This window comes from Lutra lutra, chromosome 14 (assembly GCF_902655055.1).
Source record: "Lutra lutra chromosome 14, mLutLut1.2, whole genome shotgun sequence".
NCBI classification, from domain to species: Eukaryota; Metazoa; Chordata; class Mammalia; order Carnivora; family Mustelidae; genus Lutra; species Lutra lutra.
The window spans coordinates 14,010,237-14,034,610 of record NC_062291.1 but is presented as its reverse complement, the minus strand read 5'-3'; the positions used below and the strand labels follow the sequence as shown (position 1 = coordinate 14,034,610).

Sequence of the window (24,374 nt, the reverse complement as noted above, 5' to 3'; positions counted from 1 at the left end):
AAAATCTAATTGATCTGATATAAGGATTGCCACCCCTGCTTTCTTCTGATGTCCATTAGCATGGTACATTGTTTTCCACCCCCTCACTTTAAATCTGGAGGTGTCTTCGGTCTAAAATGATTTTCTTGTAGGCAACATATAGATGGGTTTTGTTTTTTTTATCCATTCTGATACCCTGTGTCTTTTGATTGGGGCATTTAGCCCATTACCATTCAGGGTAACTATTGAGAGATATGAATTTAGGGCCATTGTATTGCCTGTAAGGTGACTGTTACTGTATATTGTCTCTGTTCCTTTCTGATCTACTACTTTAGGCTCTCTCTTTGCCTAGAGGACCCCTTTCAATATTTCCTGTAGAGCTGGTTTGGAGTTTGCAAATTCTTTCAGTTTTTGTTTGTCCTGGAAGCTTTTTATCTCTCCTTCTATTTTCAATGATAGCCTAGATGGATATAGTATTCTTGGCTGCATGTTTTTCTCATTTAGTGCTCTGAATATATCATGCCAGCTCTTTCTGGCCTGCCAGGTCTCTGTGGATAAGTCTGCTGCCAATCTAATATTTTTACCATTGTATGTTACAGACTTCTTTTCCTGGACTGCTTTCAGGATTTTCTCTTTGTCACTAAGACTCGTAAATTTTACTATTAGGTGACGGGTGTGGACCTATTCTTGTTGATTTTGAGGGGGGTTCTCTGCATCTCCTGGATTTTGATGCTTGTTCCCTTTGCCATATTGGGGAAATTCTCTCCAATAATTCTCTCCAATATACCTTCTGCTCCCCTCTCTCTTTCTTCTTCTTCTGGAATCCCAATTATTCTAATGTTGTTTCATCTTATGGTGTCACTTATCTCTCAAATTCTGCCCTCGTGGTCCAGTAGCTATTTGTCCCTCTTTTGCTCAGCTTCTTTATTCTCTGTCATTTGGTCTTCTATATCACTAATTCTTTCTTCTGCCTCCTGTATCCTAGCAGTGAGAGCCTCCAGTTTTGATTGCACCTCATTAATAGCTTTTTTTATTTCAACTTGGTTAGATTTTAGTTCTTTTATTTCTCCAGAGAGGCCTTTTATATCTCCCGAGAGGGTTTCTCTAATATCTCCCATGCCTTTTTCGAGCCCGGCTAGAACCTTGAGAATCGTCATTCTGAACTCTAGATCTGACATATTACCAATGTCTGTATTGATTAGGTCCCTAGCCTTTGGTACTGCCTCTTGTTCTTTTTTTTTTTTTTTTTGTGGTGAATTTTTCCGCCTTGTCATTTTGTCCAGATAAGAGTATATGAAGGAGCAAGTAAAATACTAAAAGGGTGGCAAAGACCCCAGGAAAATACGCTTTAAGCAAATCAGAAGAGACCCCAAATCGTTGGGGGGGGGCGGCGGAAGGGGGATAAAAAGAGGTTCAGAAAAAAAAAGAAATAATTTAAAAAAGAAAACAAATAAGGAAAAAATAAAAAAAAGAAAAAATATGTATATATTAAACTAGTTAAAAAACGTTTAAAAAGAAAAGGGTAAAATTTAAAAAAAATTAGCAGAAGACGAAAAAAAAATTGAAAAAAAAATTAAATTAACTGCAAGACTAAAGAATCATGGGGAGAAAGCCATGATTTGTTCATGCTTTGCTTTCTCCTCCTCTGGAATTCCGTGGAATTCTGCTGCTCTCCTTGGTATTGAACCTGCACTCCTTGGTAGGTGAACTTGGTCCTGGCTGGATTTCTTGTTGATCTTCTGGGGGAGGGGCCTGTTGTAGTGATGGAGAGAGAGAATTTTAAGCAGGCTCCATGCCTAGCACAGAGCCTTTCACAGGGCTCCATCTCAGGATCCTGAGATTGTGACTTGAGCCGAAATCAAGAGTCGGACCCTTCACTGACTGAACCCTGGGACTTTCACTTTTAAAATTAAGATAGTCCTGGGCAAACTGTGGTGGTCAGTCAGCCTGTTTGGGTTTTGGAAGGTTTGATTGATCTTCCTATTCTTTTATTTATGTATTTATTTATTTATTTGAGAGAGAGCACAAGCAGGGGGAGGGTGGAAGGAGAGGAAGAAGTAGGCTTCCCACTGAGCAGGGAGCCTGATGCCAATGCTGACGGGGGGCTCCATCCCAGGACCCTGAGTTGATGACCTAAACCAAAGGCAGATGTTTAGCCGACTGAGCCTCAGGTGCCCCGTTCTTTCTATTCTGAATGCTTCCTCTGACTTTCTGTGGCTGGACCTAAGCCATAGTTCCAGGAATAATGCCTTGAAGGTTAAAACAGAGCCTGTGGATAAATTAAGTCTATGAGACCTAAGAGAGGCCCATCTGCCAATGACTTTGAACTCTTTAAGTCTTTTTTTGAAATCCTGAGCTCTATTAAAATCAATATTCCAATGATTCAAGTAATCACCAGGTGACTCAGGTGCTTTGTGAATCTGTTTTCGTGATTTTCTGGAGCTCGTGGATTATAGTAAGATGAGCAAAGCCAGGGGCATCTGGGTGGCTCAGTGGGTTAAGCCTCTGCCTTCGGCTCAGGTCATGATCTCAGGGTCCTGGGATCAAGTCCCGCATTGGGCTCTCTGCTCAGCAGGAAGCCTGCTCCCCCCTCTCTCTCTGCCTGCTGCTCTGCCTACTTGTGTTCTCTCTCTCTGTCAAATAAATAAAATCTTAAAAAAAAAAAAAAAGATGAGCAAAGCCCGTGACGGAAGTGTCATTTTGCAGTACCTTTTCCCGAGAGAGTTTGAAGCAGAAGCAGGTAAAACACAAGTGATGGCTAGGAAGCTCTCCAGAGAAGATACACAGATGGCCAGTAAGCACATGAAGAGGTGGCCATCGCTGTCGGCCTTCAGGGAAATGCACAGCCAAACCACAGTGAGATCCTGCTTCGTGTGCGCTGGGCCAGGTCTGATAAAATAAGATGGTCAGTAATGAGTGTTGGTGAGAGTGTGGAGAAATTAGAACTCCTGCACCACCAGCAGCCGGGTAAAACAGTGCCGACCTCAGAAAGAGGCTGGCACTTCTTCAAATCGTTAAACGCAGAGTTAGCGTGAGACCCCGCAGTCCTGCTCCTAGATCCATACCCGAAGGAAACGGAAACACGTCCATACAAAAACTTGCCCGTGAATGTGCACAGCGGCACTATTTGCAACAGCTGAAAGGTGGAAATTACCCAAATGTCCATTAATAACAGATAAAGAAAATGTGGAATTTCCGTACAATGGGATATTGTCAGTCATAAAAAATGAAGTGTTCATGAATGCTACTAAGTGGGTGAACCTAGAAATATCATGCTAAAAAATGAAAGAAGTCAGACAAAAGTTCACATATTGTCTAGGAAATACCCAGAATTGGCACATGTATAAAGATAGAAAGTAGGTTAGTGGTTTCCCGTGGCTGAAGACCGGGGAATTGTGGAGTGATGGCCAAGGAGGGTGGAGTTTCTTTGGGGGGGCTAATAGAAACAATCTAAATCTGGTTTTGGTGATCGGTGTACAGTACAACTTTGTGAATATACTAACTCCCGCTGAATTGTGTACTTAAAACAGATGCATTTTATGGTACGTGAGTTACATTTCAATGGAATGATAAGGAAAAAGAAAGGAAGGAAGGAAAGAAAAAAGGAAAAGATGAAAGATTGTTCTCAGCCTTGCTTCTGTCTCAAGGCACAGCACAGACCACGTTGCCAACCTTCTGACCCAAGGAGGTTAAGTCAAACACAAGGTCAGCAATCCGCACATCATCAGCCCTCCCTCCAGGTTCAGCCGGAAAGTTCTGGGGGATTTAAGTCTCTTTTATGATAAGTGAAAGTAGGTGATCAGATCACCACCCTCCACCACAGGCAATGGAAGGACTAAAAGGGATTCCTGTTTGTTGAGCTTTTACCAGCTGGCTCCCCACTGAGTAAAGAGCCCGATGCGGGGCTCGATCCCAGGACCCTGAGATCATGACCTGAGCCAAAGGCAGGCACTTAATCGACTGAGCCACCCAGGCGTCCCTTATTTAGGATTTTAAAATAATATTCAGTCCATTCCCTATGTCCTAGAACCTAGCAAGGAAAGAAAGCTGGTCACCCACATGCTTTGAGGCCAGTTTTTTGTGTTTTGTTTGTGTCTTTTTTTTTTTTTTAGATTTTATTTATTTATTTGACAGAGAGAGAGAGACATCACAATTAGGCAGAGAGGCAGGCAGAGAGAGAGAAGGGGAAGCAGGCATCCCGCTGAGCAGGGAGCCTGATGCAGGGCTTGATCCCAGGACCCTGGGATCATGACCTGAGCTGAAGGCAGAGGTTTAATGACTGAGCCACCCAGGCGCCCCTCTTTGGTTTTTTCGTTTTTGTTTTTTGTTAAAGAAGTCAAGATCCTTCCTTTGCACTCAACTGATAGGAAATGTCTGATTATTCAGCCTGGGGAGAGCACACACTAGAAGTGCAGAAACACTGTCTCCAGTGAAGGGTTTGCTAAGCAAACTGACATTATTGACCTAACACACCTCAAGGATTTGTTAAACCTACAGGAGAGAAACTGTGTCTAAAGTTCACCAGAGGAGCACATGTGAACGAAGCTAGTAAACACGAACTCCCCTTCCCTGGCAGTGCCTCGTCTGGAAGCATTCCTCAGGAGCCGGGCTCTAGTTCTTGCCGATGGAGGTCATTTGAAAAGAATCAGAAAAGCATTTACCTTAAAGCAATAAATAAAATATTGATATAGTCTCCACAACCATTTAAGCTTCTCTTTTCACTTATGCAGGATGAATTTTCCACTAATCACTCCAAGCTTAAGGCATGTTATTCTCTTTGATAAGTTTTTAAGGAACTATTTCATGCACAGGCACGGGTGGGCTGTGTGCCTGGTTGTTAGAAGCGTGGCGGGTCAGGCACACCCTGGGTTGGTTCCTGGCTCTGCTGTTGACTTAGCTACTTAACCTCTTTATGTCTCATTTACAAGCAGAGCAAAGCGATGTTACAAGCTTCTTGCTGCAAAGATTAAGGAAATGAACCGATGTAAAGCATTTAGGATAGCGTCAGGTGCTCTGGGCCTCAGCTCCATTGTCATGAGTTAGCCAACCAGGCATCAAGCCTAAAACAAGTTAATCGAACCGCTCAGCCTCACTCTGTTGCACCCCCCGGGAATCTGTATCTGTAAAAGGATCCAGTCATTGGACCACAGATGGGTGAAGCTGATGCTTTCTCTGAGCAGAATTCTAATACGAAGAAAGGGGTCCGAGGCCAGGCGGATGACGGAATAAAATGGATAACTGGGACTAAGGCTGAGGATATGTCTTCTTAGGCAGGGAGAAGTCTGTACTAAGTTTACCTATAAAGAACACAATGTGTTATTTCAAAAGACCATCATCTCTCCATCATTTCTCAGAATGTCTGTCTGGTGAGAGTGTACTACCTAAGACAACACTGCCAGGCATGTAATGTGTTTCCTGTCAGAATAGCTTTTTAGGATTCTAGATGTAATAATTTCACATCTCCTATTAGATACAAGTGCTTTTTCTCTGATGCAAGTATATACATGCTCAGTGTGTTAGCATTTAATTTTCAGTTTTGTTCAAAAAACATGCCCACTTGGGTGGACCTCATGTTCCAAGAGTTGAGAATTTCACCTACCCACGTGAGAAATGAGTAGTGGGTGTGGACAGAAAGTACATGTAATATGTCATTTAAATTACTTAACAATTGATTTACGAGGATCTCATTTTGTTAAAGCCCTCTTTGCACCTCTCGGGGCAGTAACATTGCAGGATGGAAGAGATAATGTTGGTATCACAGCATTGGCCATTGGGAGTCCTTCCAGGTGTGCTCCTGGGTTCTTTTGATGAGCTGTCATTCTTTTTCCTTTCTTTTTCTCCTTCTTCCTCCCCTCCTCCTCCTTCTCCTCCCTCTCTTCCTCCTTCTTCTCCTGGCTTTGTTTTTGTTTTTGTTTGTTAGCATTTTCTTACTTTCTGACGCCTTGTGTTGCTCCCGCCTCATTTTGTACTCTTCCTGCCCTAGACTCGACCAGTTCTCCATGGGATGCAGGTTTCTTTTATTGGAAAAAGGCATTTAGAAACTGAGATCTGGGCATTTGGGGTGCTCACTGCTGCTGTAACGTGTGTTTTTAGACTCTTTTGGGGGACAGAGCTGGGAAATAATGAGCACGTTTATATGTAACATGTCTACCCATACACATCTATGTTTCTGTATCTACCAATACGTATGTATATTAAAAACCCATGAATTCACACCAGTATCTCGGTTTCCAACCCGACACCACCAGGTCCATTCCAGCTTTCCTCTCTCCTCATTTTTAGACTTTTTTCAGTGACCGAGGAACTTGTTCTCATTACATGAAACATATTTCCCTTTTTGTTCAGACAAAATACACATGTGAAATTGTCTCAGAATTGCTAACCCTCATCCCTGTGGGAAACACCCCACTACCAAGAGGGCAGCATTCCCGTACAGTTCTTTCTGTCTAAGCCTTTCAGCGGCCAGTCCGAATACCGTCTTCTAATAAAACTTAGGTTAGTTCATTACCTGCTTCAGTAGAGTCATGTTATTCATGGACAGTATATTTATGTTCGTTTTTCACCATTTTTTAAAGAATGAATTTATTTATTTATTTATCAGAGAGAGAGAGAGAGAGCACACAAGTACAATGAAGGGCAGAGGGAGAAGCAGACCCCCCTGCTGAGCAAGGAACCTGACATGGGGCTCGATCCCAGGACCCTGGGATGATGACCTGTGCCGAAGGCAGACGCTTCCCTGACTGAGCCACCCATGCACCCCATTTTTCACTAGCTATATTCCATTTTACATTCCCCACACACACTGCCTCTTTTTTTTCTTTAAGTTCACATGCAGTAAAATTCACTCCTTGTAGTATACAGTTCTATAGGTGCTTTCTGTTGTATGTTTGGATTTCCATAGGTTTGACAAATGCATAGTAGGTATTTACCTCCGCAGTCAGGTACAGAATAGTCTGGACAGTGCCATTACCTTCCAAACCCTCATAGCTGCCTTTTAGAGATCAAAACCCTTCTTCCAACCTCACTTCCTGGCAACCCCTGATCTGTTTTCCAGCCATGTGGTTCTCTCTTTTACAAAGTGTCTTGTTAGTGGAATCATGAAATACATATGACCTTTTGGATCTGGCTTTTTCCAGCTAGCAAAATGCTTTGGACATTCTCGTGTGTTGTAGTATGAGTCAACAGTTTCTTCCTTTTTAGTGCTGAGTACGGTGCCATTGTATGGGGTAAAATATGGTCTGTCGATCCACCAATTTATCCATTCGCCATTAGAAAGGTATCCAAGTTGTTTTTAATTTTGGATGATTATGATTAAAGTTGCTATAAACATGCATGCACAAATTTTTGTGTGAACATAAGTTTTAATTTCTCTTAGGTAAAAGTTTAGGAATGAGATTATTGGATCTATGATAAATATATAAAGATCCATATTTTTTTAGTAACAATTTCTTTAAAGATTTTATTTACTTCTTTGACAGAGAGAGAGAGAGCACAAACAGGGAGCGTGGCAGGGCAGGCAGAGGGAGAAACAGGCTCCCCATTGAGCAAGGAGCCTGATGCAGGACTGTATCCCAGGACCCTGGGATCATGACCTGAGCCAAAGGCAGACACTTATCTGACTGAGCCACCCAGGTGCCCCTTTAATAACAGTTTTGTTGAGATATAATTTAGAGAGTATCACATGTACAATGAAATGTTATTAGTACATCTGTTTGTAATATATGCATATATCAAATCATGTTGAACAATGTTACATGTCAATTATGTCTCATTGGAAAAAGAAAACTAAACAACACCACCTCACTGAGTTTAACACTTAAAAAAAGGTCATTAGTATAATCACAGAGTCATGCAAACATTCCCACCACTATGCAATTTCAGGACACAGTCACTGGCACACAAAGAAACTGTATGCGCCTTGGCAGTCATTCCCAGTCCCCTTGTCCCCCAGCCCCCCGCAACCACTAATGCACGTTCTGTCTCTATGGGTTTGTCTATTCTGGACATTTAAGACAATGCAGGCGCCTGAGTGGCTCAGTCCTTAAGTGTCTGCCTTTGGCTCAGGTCATGATCCCAGGGTCCTGGGATGGAGCCTGGCATTGGGCTCCCTGCACGGCAGGAGGCCTGCTTCTCCCTCTCCCACTCCCCCTGCTTGTGTTTCCTCTCTCTCTGTCAAATAAATAAATAAATAAATAAATAAATAAATAAATAAATAAGAAAGACAGATGGAATCATACAATCTTTTATAACCTTTCATAATTCGCATCTTTCCCTTAGCATTATGTTTTCAAATTTCATCCATGTGGTGACAGGTATCAGTGGTTCATTTTTTTTTAATGGCCAAATAATAGTCCATTATATGGACTGACCACATTTAGTCCATCTGCTCATCAGCTGACGGACGTTTGGGTTATTTCTCTTTCTTGGCTATTATGAGTAATGTTGCCGTGCACATTTCGGTGCAAGTTTTTGTGTGGTTGCTTGATTTCATTTCTCTTGGGTATGTACCTAGGAGAGGGATTGCTGAATAATGTACTCACCATTTGAGGAAATGCCAGACTGTTCCCCAGAGCGTCTGCATCCCTCTACAGTCACACCAGCATTGAGTAAGGCTTCCAGGGACCCCACTGCCTTGCCAGCACTTGCTCTTGTTTGTCTTTTATATTATGACACTTTCTCTCCCTCCTTTTTAAAAAAATGTTGATTGAAGTACAGCTGACCTACAATATTATATTAGTTTCAGGTGTATAACAGTGATTTGACAATTACTTACAAAATGTTCCCCATGGTAAGTGTCATTACTGTCTGTCATCATACAGTATTTACAACATTATTGACTACCTTCCGTATGCTGTCCTTTTCATCCCTTCACTTATTTATTTTATAAAGAGAAGTTTGTACCTCCTAATTCCCTTCATCTGTTTCACCCATCATTCTAATCCCCATGATGTACTTTTTTTTAAATTAAAATATCAGTGACAAACAGTGTTACGTCAGGGTCAGGTGTTCAATATCAGGATTCACCAACTTTACACTTGACGTTGTACTCACGGCCACAGCTCCCGTCTGTCACCGTACACCACTGTTACCATGGCATTGACTCTGTTCCCCGTGCTGTGCCTTTCATCCCCATGACTGACTCACCCCGGAACTGGAGTCCTGTACCGCTCACGCCCCTTCACCCACTTTGTCCCTCCCTCCACCCCCTTCCTCTCTGGCAACCGTTAGTTTGTTCTCTGCATCCACAGGCCTATGTCTATCTTTTGTTCGTTTTTTAGATTCCACATCTAAGTGAAATCATATGGTGTTTGTCTTTCTGTGTCCAGCTTATTCCACTTAGGATTATACCCTTTAGGTCCATCCATGTTGTCACAGATGGCGAGATTTCATTCCTTTTTAAATTTTTTTTTTTTTGAGGCTGAGTAAATTCCATGTGTATATATCCTTATATATATGGACACACGAAGATGTGGAGATGTGAAGATGTGACAGATGATGTTTATCTATACATACATATATATTTTCCTCATCTTCTTTATCCCTTCATCTAATGGTGGACACTTGAGCTGCTTCCATATCTTGGCTATTGTAAATAACACTGCAATAAACACAGTGGTGCCTAGAGCTTTTTGGATTAATGTTTTTGTTTTCTTTCAGTAAATGCCCAGGAGTGGAATTACCAGATCATACAGTATTTCTATTTTTTTTTTAATTTTTTAAAAAGATTTTATTTATTTATTTGAGAGAGAGAGAGAGAGAGAGAGAGAGAGCATGAGAGGGGGAGGATCCAAGGGAGAAGCAGACTCCCTGCTGAATAGGGACCCCAATGTGGGACTCGATCCCGGGACTCCGGGATCATGATCTGAGCCGAAGGCAGTTGCTTAACCAGCTGAGCCACCCAGGCGCCCTCTATTTTTGTTTTTAATTTTTTGAGGACGCTCCACACAACTTTTTAGAGTGGCTACACAGTTTGCATTCCCACCAACAGTACAAGAGGGCTCCCCTTTCTTCACATCCTTGCCAACACTTGTTTCTTGTCTTTTGATTCTAGCCATTGTGACAGGTGTGTGGTGGTACCTCGTGGTGATTTTAATTTGCATTGCCCTGATGAAAAATGATGTTGGGCATCTTTTTGTGTGTCTGTTTGCCACATGATACACTTTTGATTAAAAAAAAAAAAAGGAGAGCCATGGAATTAAAATAAAGAGCCACTGACTTGGAAATCCTTCAAAATACACAAAAGGTTTCTTAGACTTGTTGCAGCTCACAGATACTTCTTTTTTGTTTTTAAAGATTTTATTTATTATTTGAGAGAGAGCGCATACCAGCTGTGGGAGGGAGGGGGAAAAGCAGACTCCCCGCTGAGCAGGGTACCTCCCCGCCCCCCGTCTCCCCCAATGTGGGACTCAATCCCAGGACTCTGAGATTATGACCCGAACTGAAGGCAGTCACTTAACTGACTAAGCCACCCAGGCATCCCTCATAACTGTTTCTCCTTCTCTAATTAATCCACTAATCTTCTCTAACTAATCCACTCCCCAAACCCCAGCATTCACCTGAAGAAAAAAATAGTGATTTCTGAGTTTATGCATTGTATAAAAATATTATCTTCCCCTGCATAATTGCATACATATCAAATTTCAGGTGTTTTATTGACTGAATAGATTTTTCTCTTGGGGGCTGGTGATCAGAGACCTAGCTGAGGAACCTTGACATAATATATAACATTCTCTCTGTTCAAAACCATTCAAAGTTCCAAACAACTGAAGAATAAGTAAAATGTGGCATAGACTCCATTAGTAAATTAGAAACTTTCTGCGGTTTCTTTGCGTGAGAAAGCAGATGAAATGTTATTTTGCAAGTGCCAAAGGAGCCCCCACGCCTTTGCCTATGGAAACCAAGAATTCCTCAGTTGAAGTCATACTTTGAACTCTTTATTCCACCATCGATGGCTGGGTGGCCGGGTGGGAGAGCCAATCCATGACTTTCCCTTAGCCGAGCCCCCTGACTATTCTAAACTTGAAACTGAAAGGGGACCTTGGGGGTGCCTGGGTGGCTCAGTGGGTTAAGACCTCTGCCTTCGGCTCAGGTCATGATCTCAGTGTCCTGGGATCGAGCCCCACATCAGGCTTTGCTCCGCAGGGAGCCTGCTTCCCCCTCTCTCTCTGCCTGCCTCTCTGTCTACTTGTGATCTCTCTCTCTCTGTCAAATAAATAAATAAAATCTTTAAAAAAAAAAAAAAAGCTGCTGCCTAAAAAAAAAAAAACGGAAAGGGGACCTTGAACACACATTTCTCAAAGTAGAGCTCATCCAACAGCAGTCCCACATTAACTTTAGAGGTCATGGCTACAGATTAAATGGACATGATTTCCCTGTTTGCCAGATCTTTTTTTTTTTTTTTTTCCTGGCCATGATGTCCAGAAATCAGAAGAACTTAGCCATTAACATGGACTCTTGTGCTAAAGGAACACATTTTAGATACTATGCAGAACCAAGAACACTGTGTCCAGTGTTCCTGCCTGATACAGGAAATATGTTCCTTTCTTTTTTTTAAGGCTAAAGACCAAAATCTGTGTCATACATCAGAGACATATTCTCATTATTTTTGCAGAATAGGAAAACTTTATAGAAGTCACTAGTGATGTCGTTGACAGCCTAATTAAATAATTGGATCCAAGTTATCGCAGTGTCACATGGAGCATCAGCAGAAGAGACAGATGCCATTTGTAATAAAATAATGTAATAAAATGAAATGAGCAGAATTGAAGCAAAGTTAGAATGTGCAGAAACATTTCACACAGTGTCATTAAATCCATACCTTAAAGGGAGCATAGATTTATTTTATTTTATTTTATTTTATTTTTTTCGATTTTATTTATTTATTTGACAGACAGAGATTACAAGTAGCAGAGAGGGAGGCAGAGAGAGAGGAGGAAGCAGGCTCCCCGCTGAGCAGAGAGCCCGATGCGGGACTCGATCCCAGGACTCTGAGATCAAGACCCGAGCCGAAGGCAGAGGCTTTAACCCACTGAGCCACCCAGGCGCCCCTATTTTATTTTTTTTAAAGATTTTATTTATTTATTTGACAGAGATCACAAGTAGGCAGACAGGCAGGCAGAGAGAGAGAGAGAGAGAGGAGGAAGCAGGTTCTCCACTGAGCAGAGAGCCTGATGTGGGGCTCGATCCCAGGACCCCGGAATCATGACCTGAGCCGAAGGCAGAGGCTTTAACCCACTGAGCCACTCAGGCGCCCCAAGGGAGCATAGATTTAATATGCTCTACAAGAAAGTACTGTTTAACATAAACTGCCATAAATAATTGGGCTACAGTTGGCTGTCGCTGTTTGCACGATAACCTGAAACTGCCACCAATTTTTCATACTTCAGAAGATCTTCACCTTTTGGATGGGATTCCAGTCATTTCTATCGCCTCTGCCATTGTGAAATAAGCCTGGAAGTTCTTATAGAAGTTTCATCAGTTTTGACACCCCGAATTGTCCTAAATATAAAGGCAAGTCTGAATCATCATGCTTGACTCAACCCTGTGAGGTAGATTTCTTGAGCAGTGTTTGGTACCACGCTGGAAATTTCATAGCCCGCCATGCAGCATCCACAGCGGTTCAGAAAGGGGGTTTTAAAGAAGTCAGGCCTACTTGGGTCCCAGAAGAGAGCATCCGAGTCAGATGATCTGAGTCAAAGTAAGCCAGTGTGTTGGGGTAACCCCCAGGATCACAAGAAGAGCCTGGGGGAGCCAGGGGTTCTGGGAAGCTGGAGGTAGATACTAGGAAATTGAAGCCATGGGGCTTTTAGTCATTGAGACTCCTCCATGTGGGAGTAGATGTGGCCGTCAGCATCTCTACACAGAGTAGATGCTTGTTTACCGTCCTGACCTTCCTCGCTGGAAAGGGAAAGGCCTCCTCCCAACAGTGAAGCTGCAGCAGAAGGGTCCTGGCAGAAGACTCAGGTTGGTTCTAGAGCTGTTCTGGGACTATGCTTGGCCTCCATCCCCTGCCTGCCCAGCAGAAGGGAACTGCTAGACCAACAAAAAGCCATGAATCTAGGTCTTCCGACACCACGCCTAGGATCCTTCTGGTGTGTCCAGTGCACAACTCTTTCATGGAGCTGGCCCAGCCTTGCACTGTAGCTCAGAGAGCTGGCGAGGGGCCATTTGCAGGTGTGAGCCCTGTCCAGGCTGACCACTCTTGGAAGCACCTGAGCCGCCCTCCCAGAAGGAGCCCTCAACTGGCCTTGGATTCCGTTCTTGAGGTCCCCGATTCTCAAAGCATGTCTCCATTATGTGTGTCAGGGGGTAGAAAAGGAATGTAGTTTTATTAAGTAAATAACCAAGTTTTTAAAAGTCATTAAATATAATAATCCTTAGCATTCCTTCAAAACAAGAATGATAGAAGGGAGGAGGATGGGAAGTTCCATATCTAATTCCATGGGAAGGTATGTCTATGGGCATGAGATTCAAGAGACCAGAACAAAGATACCACGTGCTAGAGAAGACACCTGATGGTTCTATCAATTCTTCCCAAATTAAATGTGTAAGAGAAGCCCTGTACAAATTTAGGGGGCAGGAAAGGGGGCTTAATAAAATAAGTCATTAGTTCATCTGGAACAACAAACAGGCAAAAAGTTCCAAGTTATAATTTGTAATTGAGCTGCTTTTCCGCAGACCTCCCTGGTGGGGGAAACCTCAGCTAACACCGTGCCTCCTGGGGGGAGCACCCCAGACCAACAGAAGAAGACATTAATGATTCAGTGAATAATGTCAGAAAAAAATGATACAGTGGGACAATATTTTAGGTCTTACCTGATTTTTACACCTAATATTTCCCCATTCTGGCCCTCTGTCAGTCAGTCAAGACCATTTTGGACTCAGGATGGAACACAGAAAATATAACTAGATTCTTTTCCTTGTTTTATTTATTTTTTTTAAGATTTTATTTATTTATTTGACAGAAAGAGATCACAAGTAGTCAGAGAGAGAGAGAGAGAGGAAGGGAAGCAGGCTCCCATCTAAGCAGAGAGCCCAATGCGGGGCTCGATCCCAGGACCCTGGGATCATGACCTGAGCCAAAGGCAGAGGCCCAACCCACTGAGCCACCCAAGCACCCCTCTTTTCCTTGTTTTAAAGTCAAAAACCCTTCAAGAAAGGAAAAAGGACTCTGAATGAACAAAGCATCTGGGAGGATAAAAAGGACGGAGGCTTCATTAAGAAACCCTCCATGAGAATTAGGAGTACACGTGACCTCACAGGGGCCTTCTGAGGGAGGGATTCGGGACTGAGTGTTTGTATAAGCACCCCAGGAGATCTTGTCATGGAGCGGTGGGGGAACCAGCAGGCTAGATTAGTGGCTTCCTACCTGGGGGCAAAGTAGAATCTTGCCCAGGGTGTGGCATGTTCTGGGGGAAGCCCCAGTCCAGAGATCTGTAGACTGACAAGGAGGGAGGGAGCCCAGGCAGCCGAAGGCATCACCATCACTCACTGGAAGTGAGATTTTAATAGAGCTGGGAACTCCTGGCAAATTCAATTTCCTTCCTGTCCACACATTTTATTCTTGGTAGTGGGGTGGTTTTTAAACAATGTTACTCAAGTTTGTGTTCCCAGCACACCTGTTTCTTCTCTTTCTACTTATTTTCTGAATTTCCTATAACAAATTGAAATGTGCAGGCAAGTTGGGAGAACTCTGTTAAGGCAGAGATTCGCAGAACTGTGGTCCCTGGGCCAGCAGCACCGGCATCACCTGGGAACTTTCTAGAACTGTAGTTTCTGTGTCCTAAGCTTGATAACGTCTGGCATGAGAAACTGTGTGTATGTGTGTGGGGGGGAGCACTCTGCAATTTAACAGAGGTCATCTTGACACATCCTCTCCTTTCCAAACCACTGATGGTCTTACAGAGAAACCTTTAAAACTACCCATGCCTGAGACCCACCCCGACTCCTGACTTTGATTTAGTCAAGTGTGGGGTTCCTTAGGGAGTGATAATGTTATAAAGTTAATTATAAAGTTGGAGAACTGTTAGGGCTTCAGAAGAACACCCCCACCCTTTCTAGAACAGAATTGTCTTTCGAAACTAAAAGTGAACCAAAGAAAAACAAGTGTGTGTGTGTCTGGGGGTGGGGAAGTGTATAATTAAGAAAAGACAGTGTTCTGAAAATAGAAGGATTTCGAGGTTCAAGCATAAGTTTGTGAGGGCAGTACATATATCAATTTTGGCCAATATTGATGATTTTTATTTTAATGGGACCATTGCCCATTTTTCTTTAGAAGACTGATTTCTCCTATGATTGTAGTTGTTTATACCTTTAGTATCTGATGACTGAAAATATTATATAAAGATTAGGAAATGAATCTGGTAACATTTTAAATGAATTTTAATTTTATTCTTTACAGCAGCATCTAAAAGACCTTTGAAAAATAGCAGTATACAGAGAGAGCTATCACTTTTTCAGAAAATGTCAGTACCCATAAAAACTGTCTTATGATACTCTCAGGAAACCTGAGGTCTCTAAGTTAGGATTTTAATACCTTTATTTAAAAGAGCTGGAGAGGCGCCGGGCTGCCTCAGTCAGAAGAGTGGGTGACTCTTGATTTCTGGGTCGTGAGTTTGGGCCCCATGCTGGGCATAGAGATTACTAAAAAAAAAAAAAAAGAAAAAGAAAAAAATTAGATAAACTTAAAAAAAATTTTTTAGATAAAAGAGATAGAGAGATTATATTGATTTTTTTTAACTGCTTATCTTTACATGATGTGAAATGTATAAAATCCCTTTAGAAGGTTTAGGACACACTAGTAAATTATGCTCAACATATTATATTCCAATTATTTGCAATTTAACCATTCATTTATGGTATCTCTGATATCCTCTAGTAATTATAATATTAATTTATTATACCATCACATTTCTCCATTATATTGGAAAAGAGCACTTACCATATAACTCAATGTAAGTTATTTCTGAATGGGACACTGCTGTCCTTTCACAATTAAAGAGATTTTTTTTTTTTTTTACAATTAAAGAGATTTCTAAAAGTAGGACTAATTTCTCTGAATATGTCATCTTTTGTGACATTTTCTTAATTTTAGCTCAAATATCACTTTCATTTCTTTTTGCTTTTTTGTTCTTTCTTTTTTCTTCCTTCCTTCTCCCTTCTTTTCTTTAAAATGTGCTTTAAAATTTCACTCAGTGTAAAGACGCCTGGGTGGCTTAGTTGTTAAGCATCTGCCTTCGGCTCAGGTCATGATCCCAGGGTCCTAGGATTGGGCTCCACATTGGGCTCCCTGCTGGGCAGGGAGTCTGCTTCCCCCTCTACCCCCTCTCATGTTTGCTCTCTCTCTCTCTCAAATAAATAAGTGTAAAATCTTTAAAAATTTTCAATCAGTTTAGCTGGACATTTTTCTAATAATTTAAGGGACATACTTTGTTAACTACTTAATTGTTAAGTAAGTTTAGTTAGAAACTGTTCTAATGATTTAAAGCCTCTTAGCTCCAGGGACTACATTACCTTCCTCTTTGCTGAGCATCTTTTAAAACAAAGGTTGAAGGCTGGAAACTCAGCCAGTGACCAAACGTAACTTGTTTTCACTGCGGTTTATTGAATTTTGGAGTGAATTTCCCTAACTCCCCTAAATGTTTCTGTTTTGCATAATGTGAGTATGTACTCATAAATGTTCTTCTCTTCAAATCAACACAACGAGTCAACAAAACTGTGGACCAGGTTCCACCCCAGAAATGGTGGCAGAGCCTCCCTTTTGCCTGGGAGTGTGGCCTTTTCCTCTGTGGGCAGGCTCCTGGCGGGAGGGTCCTGGCTGCTGTGCACCCCGGCTAGCGACAGCTTTGCTGTGCCCTGCATGGGTCTTTATAGAAGGCTGGGGTGCTTCAGGAAGCAGGCCAGGGAGTGCTGGGGTAGCAGGAACGTCAGCCTGGCGATCGATCCCCCTTCTATCTGCCTTATCCTTGAAACTCAAGTTAAACCATCACCGCCCACTAGATTCTATTCCTAGCCCAGCACTCATTGCCTTCTTTGAGGTCCTCTCCCTATTACTTCAAATATGCCGTTATTCCAGCACGGATCACGTTTCCTTAGAATTATTTGTGTACGTCTCCCCTACCAGACCAGAGACCCTCAGGACAGTGACTTTTCAGCCCGGGACGCAGAAGTGTCCCATTTGGACCGATGCAGAGTTGGAAGGCCAGCCCCGTTGGCTGATGCCCTCAGATGAGCATGAAGAAGACAACGTGCGAATTCATATCGCTGTGCAGTCACACAGGGCGCGCATCCCCTCCTATAGCCTTCTCCCCTTCTTCTGTTTTATGTCCCGGACTCAGCCATACAGATATTTACAATTTTCTGAACATACCCTGTGATTTCGTGCAGCTCTGTGCCTTTCCACTTTCACATTTACACACACACCCATTTTGGGGAGGAGAGGGGAGAGTGGGCAAAACCCTAGCCTTCTTTCAAGTCTCAGCTCATGTATTTTGTCCCCCCCAAAATTTGACCTCTGTCTTCCAAAGTTGAGCTGGATGTCCCTCCTCTGTGCTCCCACAATATCCTTTCTTTTAACTGAGTGGCCTATTTAATCCATGCCCTCCATTTCTTCTAGAAAAGAGAATGACAGATACCCACAGCCGAATGAATGTTCTCTGATTGTCGGATGCACTGAGATGCCCACAGTCTCCTGCATTCCCACCTCCCCACCTAATTGTTTACTAAGCTCCATAGCATGTGACCCCAAACCTATTTCTGCCAGTTGTAACTGTGAGTGAAGTTAAGTCGTTGCCTTTCATGTGACTTAAATGAAAAGCATACAAGTGAAAAAAAGAGTAGTGTTTTCTGTGAGGACAATGGATGCTTTGGGAAGATAAACATCTATAAAATTGTCCTGTTGACTCAGGTGTAGGCGACAGAACAGGGATGGAACGGGCACACAGAAATCTTGAAAGGATCTCCTCTCACATCGCTTAAAGGCACAGAATTTTTAAATGGGCCGTACAGAATCCCAAACTGGAAATTGTTGAAGATACCTAATGAGAGTGGTTTTGGGAACTCCTGTCAGCAGACCCACACCACAGTAGAACCCTTCAGATGTGCGTTGAAGATTAACGGTAAGATTAGATTTTTACCTGCCCAGCCATGGATTGTACTGAAATGACTGGGATGGAGGTGGGACGCCGTTTGTCTCCCTCACTTGACTGTGAGTTTCTTGAACACAGGGATCACATCTTGCTTCCCTTGGGAGTACCTATGCCTAGGAAGAGTGTTTGGCTCCTTTATAAAGACGACTTTCTCTAAGGGCTTCTTGACTCAAGGGGACTCCTGAATTAATTTTTGGTTAAGGGGATCAGGGGGTTTCAACAGTAAGGTCTTTTTCCATTACGACCACTAGGGGGCAGTGTAGCTGCATTCTCTGGGAATGGCCATCCTGGGGAGCTTGTTTCCAAGCTAGATCCCCTCAACTGTGATGAGCCCCCCACAAACGTGTTGGAGAACCTATGGCATAAAGCTCGCACCAACACTGGTGTTCTTTATGTGTTTCCTTTGTTTATTTTTGGGAGCTCACTGATTCCATCTTTTCTAAACAATAAAAGGACCAAGTAGTAACCACCACCTCATTAAGTTAATTATTAAACCCAGCCAGTTTTGGAAGGAAGAAAAGTAAATAGGCAGTAGAGAAAAAACCCCCTCATATAAATTAGTGTAGGGATTACAAGTTGGTACAGTGTAGCTCACGGTACTTTATAGCGAGGGCCAGGAGGGAGCATTACTGAGAAATTTATGGAGATTGTGTCCTTATGAATGGACAGACTTTAACACTTCCTCCCTCTTCCTTCTTTCGGCTCTGATGGGCTGGAATCACAGACTCCAAAAATTAAGCTACTGGTTGCTCATAGGAAGGAATGTCCTTTTCTAGGACCAAGATGGTAGTGAGATGAAAAAGAATTCAAGACATTGCCTTTGAAAGAAGAAAAAAAAAAACCTGTGAAAGTAAAAAAGAATGATTAGTTTGCTTTTGAGTGAGTTGCCATGCTGAATTACAGCAGAACGGATGGCCTGGGCTGTGGAAGGGTCTTTGACGATGCAGCCTGGAGCCAGGGGAGGGGAGGCAAGGCTGCCTATGTCACCAGAACTGTTTCCAAGGAAGTAGTAAAGCATGACTGTTCCAAAGTACTACTTGAGAATTAATTAAATCTAAAACGAGACAAGTAGTCCTGTGTGCAGTTTTCGTGGCATCTTGAACTAGCCAACCTAAAGGTGGAGTGATTTAGGTCACAGGGCATGGAGGGAGCCTCTGACGCAGCCTGGAGGCTCACCTCTGCCTCCAGCTGGTGACGAAGGTCAAGGGTCCCGTTCCATCTCTCCTCCGGGTACCAGTTCGACATGGCCCCTCCGTGAAATATGGAGATGGAGCGATTAGACAGCAAAGGATCTCAAGACCTCCCCTAGGTCTAGACATTCGCATCTTCCTTTTCCAGAAACTAACCCTTAGATACTTGCCCTTCACTTCCTTCTGTTTCTGAAACACTACTATTTTAGAGGTCCTGTGAAAAAACACAGCAATCACACCAATTGCTCTTTCCCCATCCACACTTAATTCACCTTTTTGCTTACATCTGGCAGGGTTCGAGATTTGGTTGGAATGGATACAAGAGGATTTTTCCGATGAAACAAGAACGGATGTTACTGCTTAAACCACATGAATTCAAAGGGTTTGTGTTCAGAACAGAAACTCAAATCCAGTATGTGCCCTCTAGTTGCTCACAGTTGAAGCGAGTGGTGGCCGCTTACTCCAAATGGGTAAGAAAATACATATACTGACATTTCAAGTCTGTACAAACATGTAAGGCTGCCTTTTAAGTTTTTTTTTGTTTGTTTGTTTTGGTTTGGTTTGGTTCTGGTTTTCAACTGCTGACCATTTTCTTTCCCACTTTGCCATGGAGAAGGCATGAAGGCGTCTGTCTGGCAAGCTGTCCATGGTCCAGAAGTCCAGTTAGGTCTGAAAGCAAAGTTCCACCCTTGACCTCCTCAGAAGAAATAACTTCTCCAGCCCCTTCACAGAAGGACCACAGCTGCAGGAGCTTTGTGGCCCCTGGGCGTCTTAATGGCTCCTTTTCAGAAAGTCACCTGTGACAGGCAGACATTATCCTGAGCTCAAGGGAGCAAATGCACTCAAACCCCTTAGGGCCATGCCGGCTTGGGAGCGCAGGTAAGCCCCGGGCCCTTATTTTATCATCGCATGTGATGACGCTGGTGTAGAAAGCCTGGGTTTGAGGCCCCTCACTTACAATATAACTTGGGGAAAGTCTGAAAGCCTCAGTTGCTTCTTAGCAGGCCGAGATGGCTTCGCGGGGACGCGGGGGCACACAGCCGGGTGCAGACGCAGGATCAGTTACCGGAACCCTCGCCGCGGTTGCCCCCCGAAGACCCTGCCCACAGGCACGTCCCGGGGGCGGGAATCCTTCCTGGAAGAGGCGCGGGGTGGGGCGGGAGGCGGGGGCGCGCTGGCACCGGCTGGGCGCGGGCGAGGGGAGGGCGAACTCGACCCCGGCCTGGCCGGGGCGCGGCCGCTCGGGCGAGTAAGGGGCCGGGCCGGGACCCGCCCAGGCGGCGGCCGGGTCCCCTGGGCTGGGCGCTGCTGGCAGAGCCGACGGGGCGGAGAGGAGCGCGGCAGGGGGAGGAGTGGGAGGAGGGGGCCGGTCAAGGGAAGTGCGACGTGTCTGCGGGAGCCTTTTTATACCTCCTTCCCGGGAGTGGAGCCCCAGCAGCCGCCGCCGCGCTGAGAGTTCCCGCACCTCCGCTCCCGGGAGTCGAGCTCCGAGCGTTCGTCCGCCGCGCAGCGTCCAGTCCGCCAGCATGTCGGGGATCAAGAAGCAGAAGACGGTAGGCTGCGGGCCGCCTGCCCCTACCCCGCCGCCGCTCCCGGGCACCGGGTCCCCTTCTCCGGGAGCGGGCGAGTAGCCGGGAGCGGAGGCTCCAGTGCAGGGAGGGGAGGAGGAGGAGGGAGAGCGGGAAGGGGGGACGCGGGGCAACCCTCGTGGGGCAGTCCCTCTCCGCCGGCGCCCCGGGGAACCTGCGCGGCCCGGGGTCGCCACGCCCGGGAGGGGGGCTCCGGCGCGCGCGGCGGTCCTGACCGAGCCAGAGCGGCAGGGACGGGAGATTTCCTCTCCTCCCCGAGAGCTTCCCCGGACCCGCCTTTTCTTCCGTGTGATCTCCGCGCCGCTCGTGGGTGGCCCAGAGCCCCGGCCGGTTCCGCCGGGTCTGTGCGCTGGGCGCACGTCGGCGGCACTCCCTGGGGTTTTGTGCCTGCCACCTCCTCGGAGGGGACATTAATGACAGACCTCGTGGAGGGACCGGCAGCCGCCTCCCCTGGCGGCCCTTAGCCCTTCGGCTGGACTCAGCGCCGTGCTGGCAGCGGGCGGCACCTCGGGGTCCGCCCCGGGGCTCCTCAGCTTGGTGGGTTCAGATGAGTGGACTGTTTTGAGGAGGCTCAGCTTAATCCAGAAGTGATCCGGGCCATCCCCTTTTGGGAAATAGAGAGATTGTCTAAGAAAAGTTCCTTTCTTGGCAATAGGGGTTCCTATTTTTTTTTTAAAAAGTAGGCTCCACGCCCAACGTGGAGCCCGTGAGGGGCTCAAGCCATGACCCTGAGATCAACACCCGAGCTGAGATCAAGAGTCTGTTGCTCAACCGACTGAGCCACCCAGGTGCCCCCAATAGAGGCTCCTATTTTGCTTCCTAAAAATGGTAGCAGTGATCACTGACTCCGGGTGGGAGGACCCCTGCAGACAACGTTCGGTCCACACCAGAGGTGGGCTTCGAGCCTCGCTTAGGTCTCAGTGCGCGGGCGGACTGCGGATGGTTCATCTTTATCGCACCGCAAGCCTCAGGTGGTTTATGCTGGTTACCGAGAGGGTTCACCCCCTCATAGAATTAGACTTGAACTTGGCACAGACTAGGTGCTCAGTACGTGTTTATTACTGTTATTATGCTTATCACTGAACTATCTTTGAGGTGTATTCGTGCCCGGCTGGGAGGAGAGATGGCCAAGGAGGACTTGGGGGAGGGTCCTGAAGGGGGTTGGGCAGGGGCGGCAGCAAGGAAAAGGCAGTGGGCGCTCCGTTTCAGGGGATCACATAAGACAGGCAAGAGGGTCCAGGATGAAGGCGGCATCAACTAAAGAAGCGAGAGTGATCCTCGGGGTCCAGCTGCCTTTTATAGGAGCGATTTTCAAGTGCGGAGACTCTCAGTATTGTACTATCTTTAAAAATATTAAGTGAAAAGCATCTGTTTTATTCGCATCTAATATGATATCTTCTACTTGACAAGCTGTGGTGGCACTTGGCGGCTTTGCCTATCAGTGGGGTTTTAGTACTTCTTGCCTGCTTCAAGAATCCCTTCCCCGTTCTGATAGGGAGCTTTGTCAGGCATTAGTAAGGAAGGGGTAGGTGGTCTTTTCCTTCACACCCCAGTCAGCAGACCCTCCTGCGGTGAGGAGGGCCCCAGAGCTGGGCCTACAAACTTATGCCCTGCCCTGTGCAGTCAGAGAGTGAGAAATTTGAGGGCCCAGAGGCTTTGCTTTTCCTATCTGCTCATTTTAAGCCTTCTATTTTTTTGTTTGGGTGTGTGTGTGTTCTGTGTAGGATTAAATTAACACCTGAAAAAGCTAGCAGCACTTCTGAACTTTTATTTAGCCAACAGGATTATAATCCACATACTAACACGAGTTCCAGAAGGGCCCAATAGAGGCGGCTGGGTAAAGGAAGCCAGCTTTAAATGCATCTGAAATCTCTCAAGCTTTTTTTTATGTTTTTTTAAGATTTTATTTATTTATTTATTCATTTATTTATTTGATAGAGATCACAAGTGGGCAGAGAGGCAGACAGAGAGAGAGAGAAGGAAGCAGGTTCCCCACTGAGCAGAGAGCCGGATGCGGGGCAGGGATCACGACCTGAACCAAAGGCCAAGGCTTTAACTCACTGAGGCACCCAGGCGTCCCTCTCTCAAGCTTTTAAATGTTAACTCTGCATGTATCTGAAACCTTGTGGTCCCAGACAGAATATGTCCACATGCTTGGCCTTGGAGATAATCATTAGTTGAGCAGTAGGTCATGCTGATCTAGAAAGCTATCCTAAAAGTGAGGCAGGGCTGCCTTTTTCAGAGACTCACAGGGATCCCTGCGCTATTTTCTGCGTTGTCTACAGAGGGTGGTCACTGTACACCACGGTCACTGTGGTAATTGCAAATATCTGTTGCACTCCTACTGTGAGGGATGAATACAACACATCTTTCCCAGGATTTTTTTGGGGGGGGCACACTCTGAATGAGCGACTGTAGGATGAGTTTCTTAAGAGCATGAGAAGAAAATAGAAAAAAAAAATTTTTTTTTTCATAAGGAAAGGTAGCACATTCCTTCTGGGCTCGGTGTCCTTACCATGAAAAGCACAGACAACCCTGTGTCCCATCCATCTCTCCCTCCCTAGCCTGACTTACCTCCAGCTCTGGCCACCAAACGTCCCGCCCACATGCACTCAGACCCAGGAGAAGGAAGGAGGCAGTCTGCCTCCATAGGACTGGAAAGAAAGGCAAAGGCCGGATTCTTTCTTCTTGCATCATTTCCTGGATTAGCATTTTTTTCAAGGCAATGTTGTTGTGTTCGGACAATGTTATTATGTCCTAGAGACAGATGACCAATCTAAAAAAGACAACTGAGATAGTAAAATACTTTCCAAAACATCAAGCAAGCCAGTGGTTGGGAAGGAGTGAAGGGGTATTGGTACCTTAAAACGATCCATAAATATCAGCGATTATTTACCTTTTATTATTTTATGGAGTCTGTACAATACCACATTAGTTTTCCAATAGGAGTTACTTCGAAAACTATTTGACGATGCTCCAAAGGGCGAGACATGAATTTTCGATGAGTATCCATTGGAAGGAAGGAGAAACCAGCACTACTTAGAGGCCATACCATCTTTCATTTCATCCACACGGAGGCCTGTGCCCTGCCAAACTGAGCCCCGTCTCTAGGGGAGGAGCATGCCTAGAGCAGGTCAGGGTTTGAATCCAGGTCTGTCCACCTTCTACGCTCATGCTCCTGCTGTATCTGTTTCAGGATGTAATCTCTGGTGCATAGTACCCATCTGTGAAGTGGAGGTTATGATGCCTTAGCCCTTACAAGGTTGTGAGGAGTAAAGAACTAAAGAGTATCTCTCACAGTTCCAGGCCCCGAGTAAGTCCCCTGTATGTGGTAGCTGTAGTCACTCCACTACGATGTCCTGGTTCATCAAACAAGAAGCAGAAAGCACAGGTCCTAGTGTTCCAAAAGCTGGGTAAATAAGAACAGAATATTTAATAAGAGCGAACAGCTGCAGAAGAATAGAAGTCAT

The 24,374-nt window shown here is 44.8% G+C and overlaps 1 protein-coding gene and 1 long non-coding RNA gene across 3 annotated transcripts in view; both read left to right on the top strand.

The window, feature by feature from the left end:
• The first annotated feature begins 19,611 nt into the window (after positions 1-19,611).
• LOC125084453 (uncharacterized) lies at positions 19,612-20,451 on the top strand. The gene is made up of 3 exons (XR_007122621.1): positions 19,612-19,785; positions 19,932-20,194; positions 20,317-20,451. It is a non-coding gene; the product is annotated as an uncharacterized LOC125084453 (long non-coding RNA).
• Positions 20,452-20,575: 124 nt separating this feature from the next.
• Positions 20,576-24,374, top strand: part of PAPSS2 (3'-phosphoadenosine 5'-phosphosulfate synthase 2) — a 68,980-nt gene continuing 65,181 nt past the window's right edge. Inside the window, exon 1 of one of the 2 annotated variants that reach the window (XM_047701727.1) lies at positions 20,576-20,868. In XM_047701727.1, coding sequence (XP_047557683.1) covers positions 20,842-20,868 — 27 coding nt within the window. In that variant the 5' untranslated portion in view covers positions 20,576-20,841. The remainder of the gene's footprint in view (positions 20,869-24,374) is intronic. The other variant, XM_047701726.1, reaches the window with a different exon arrangement.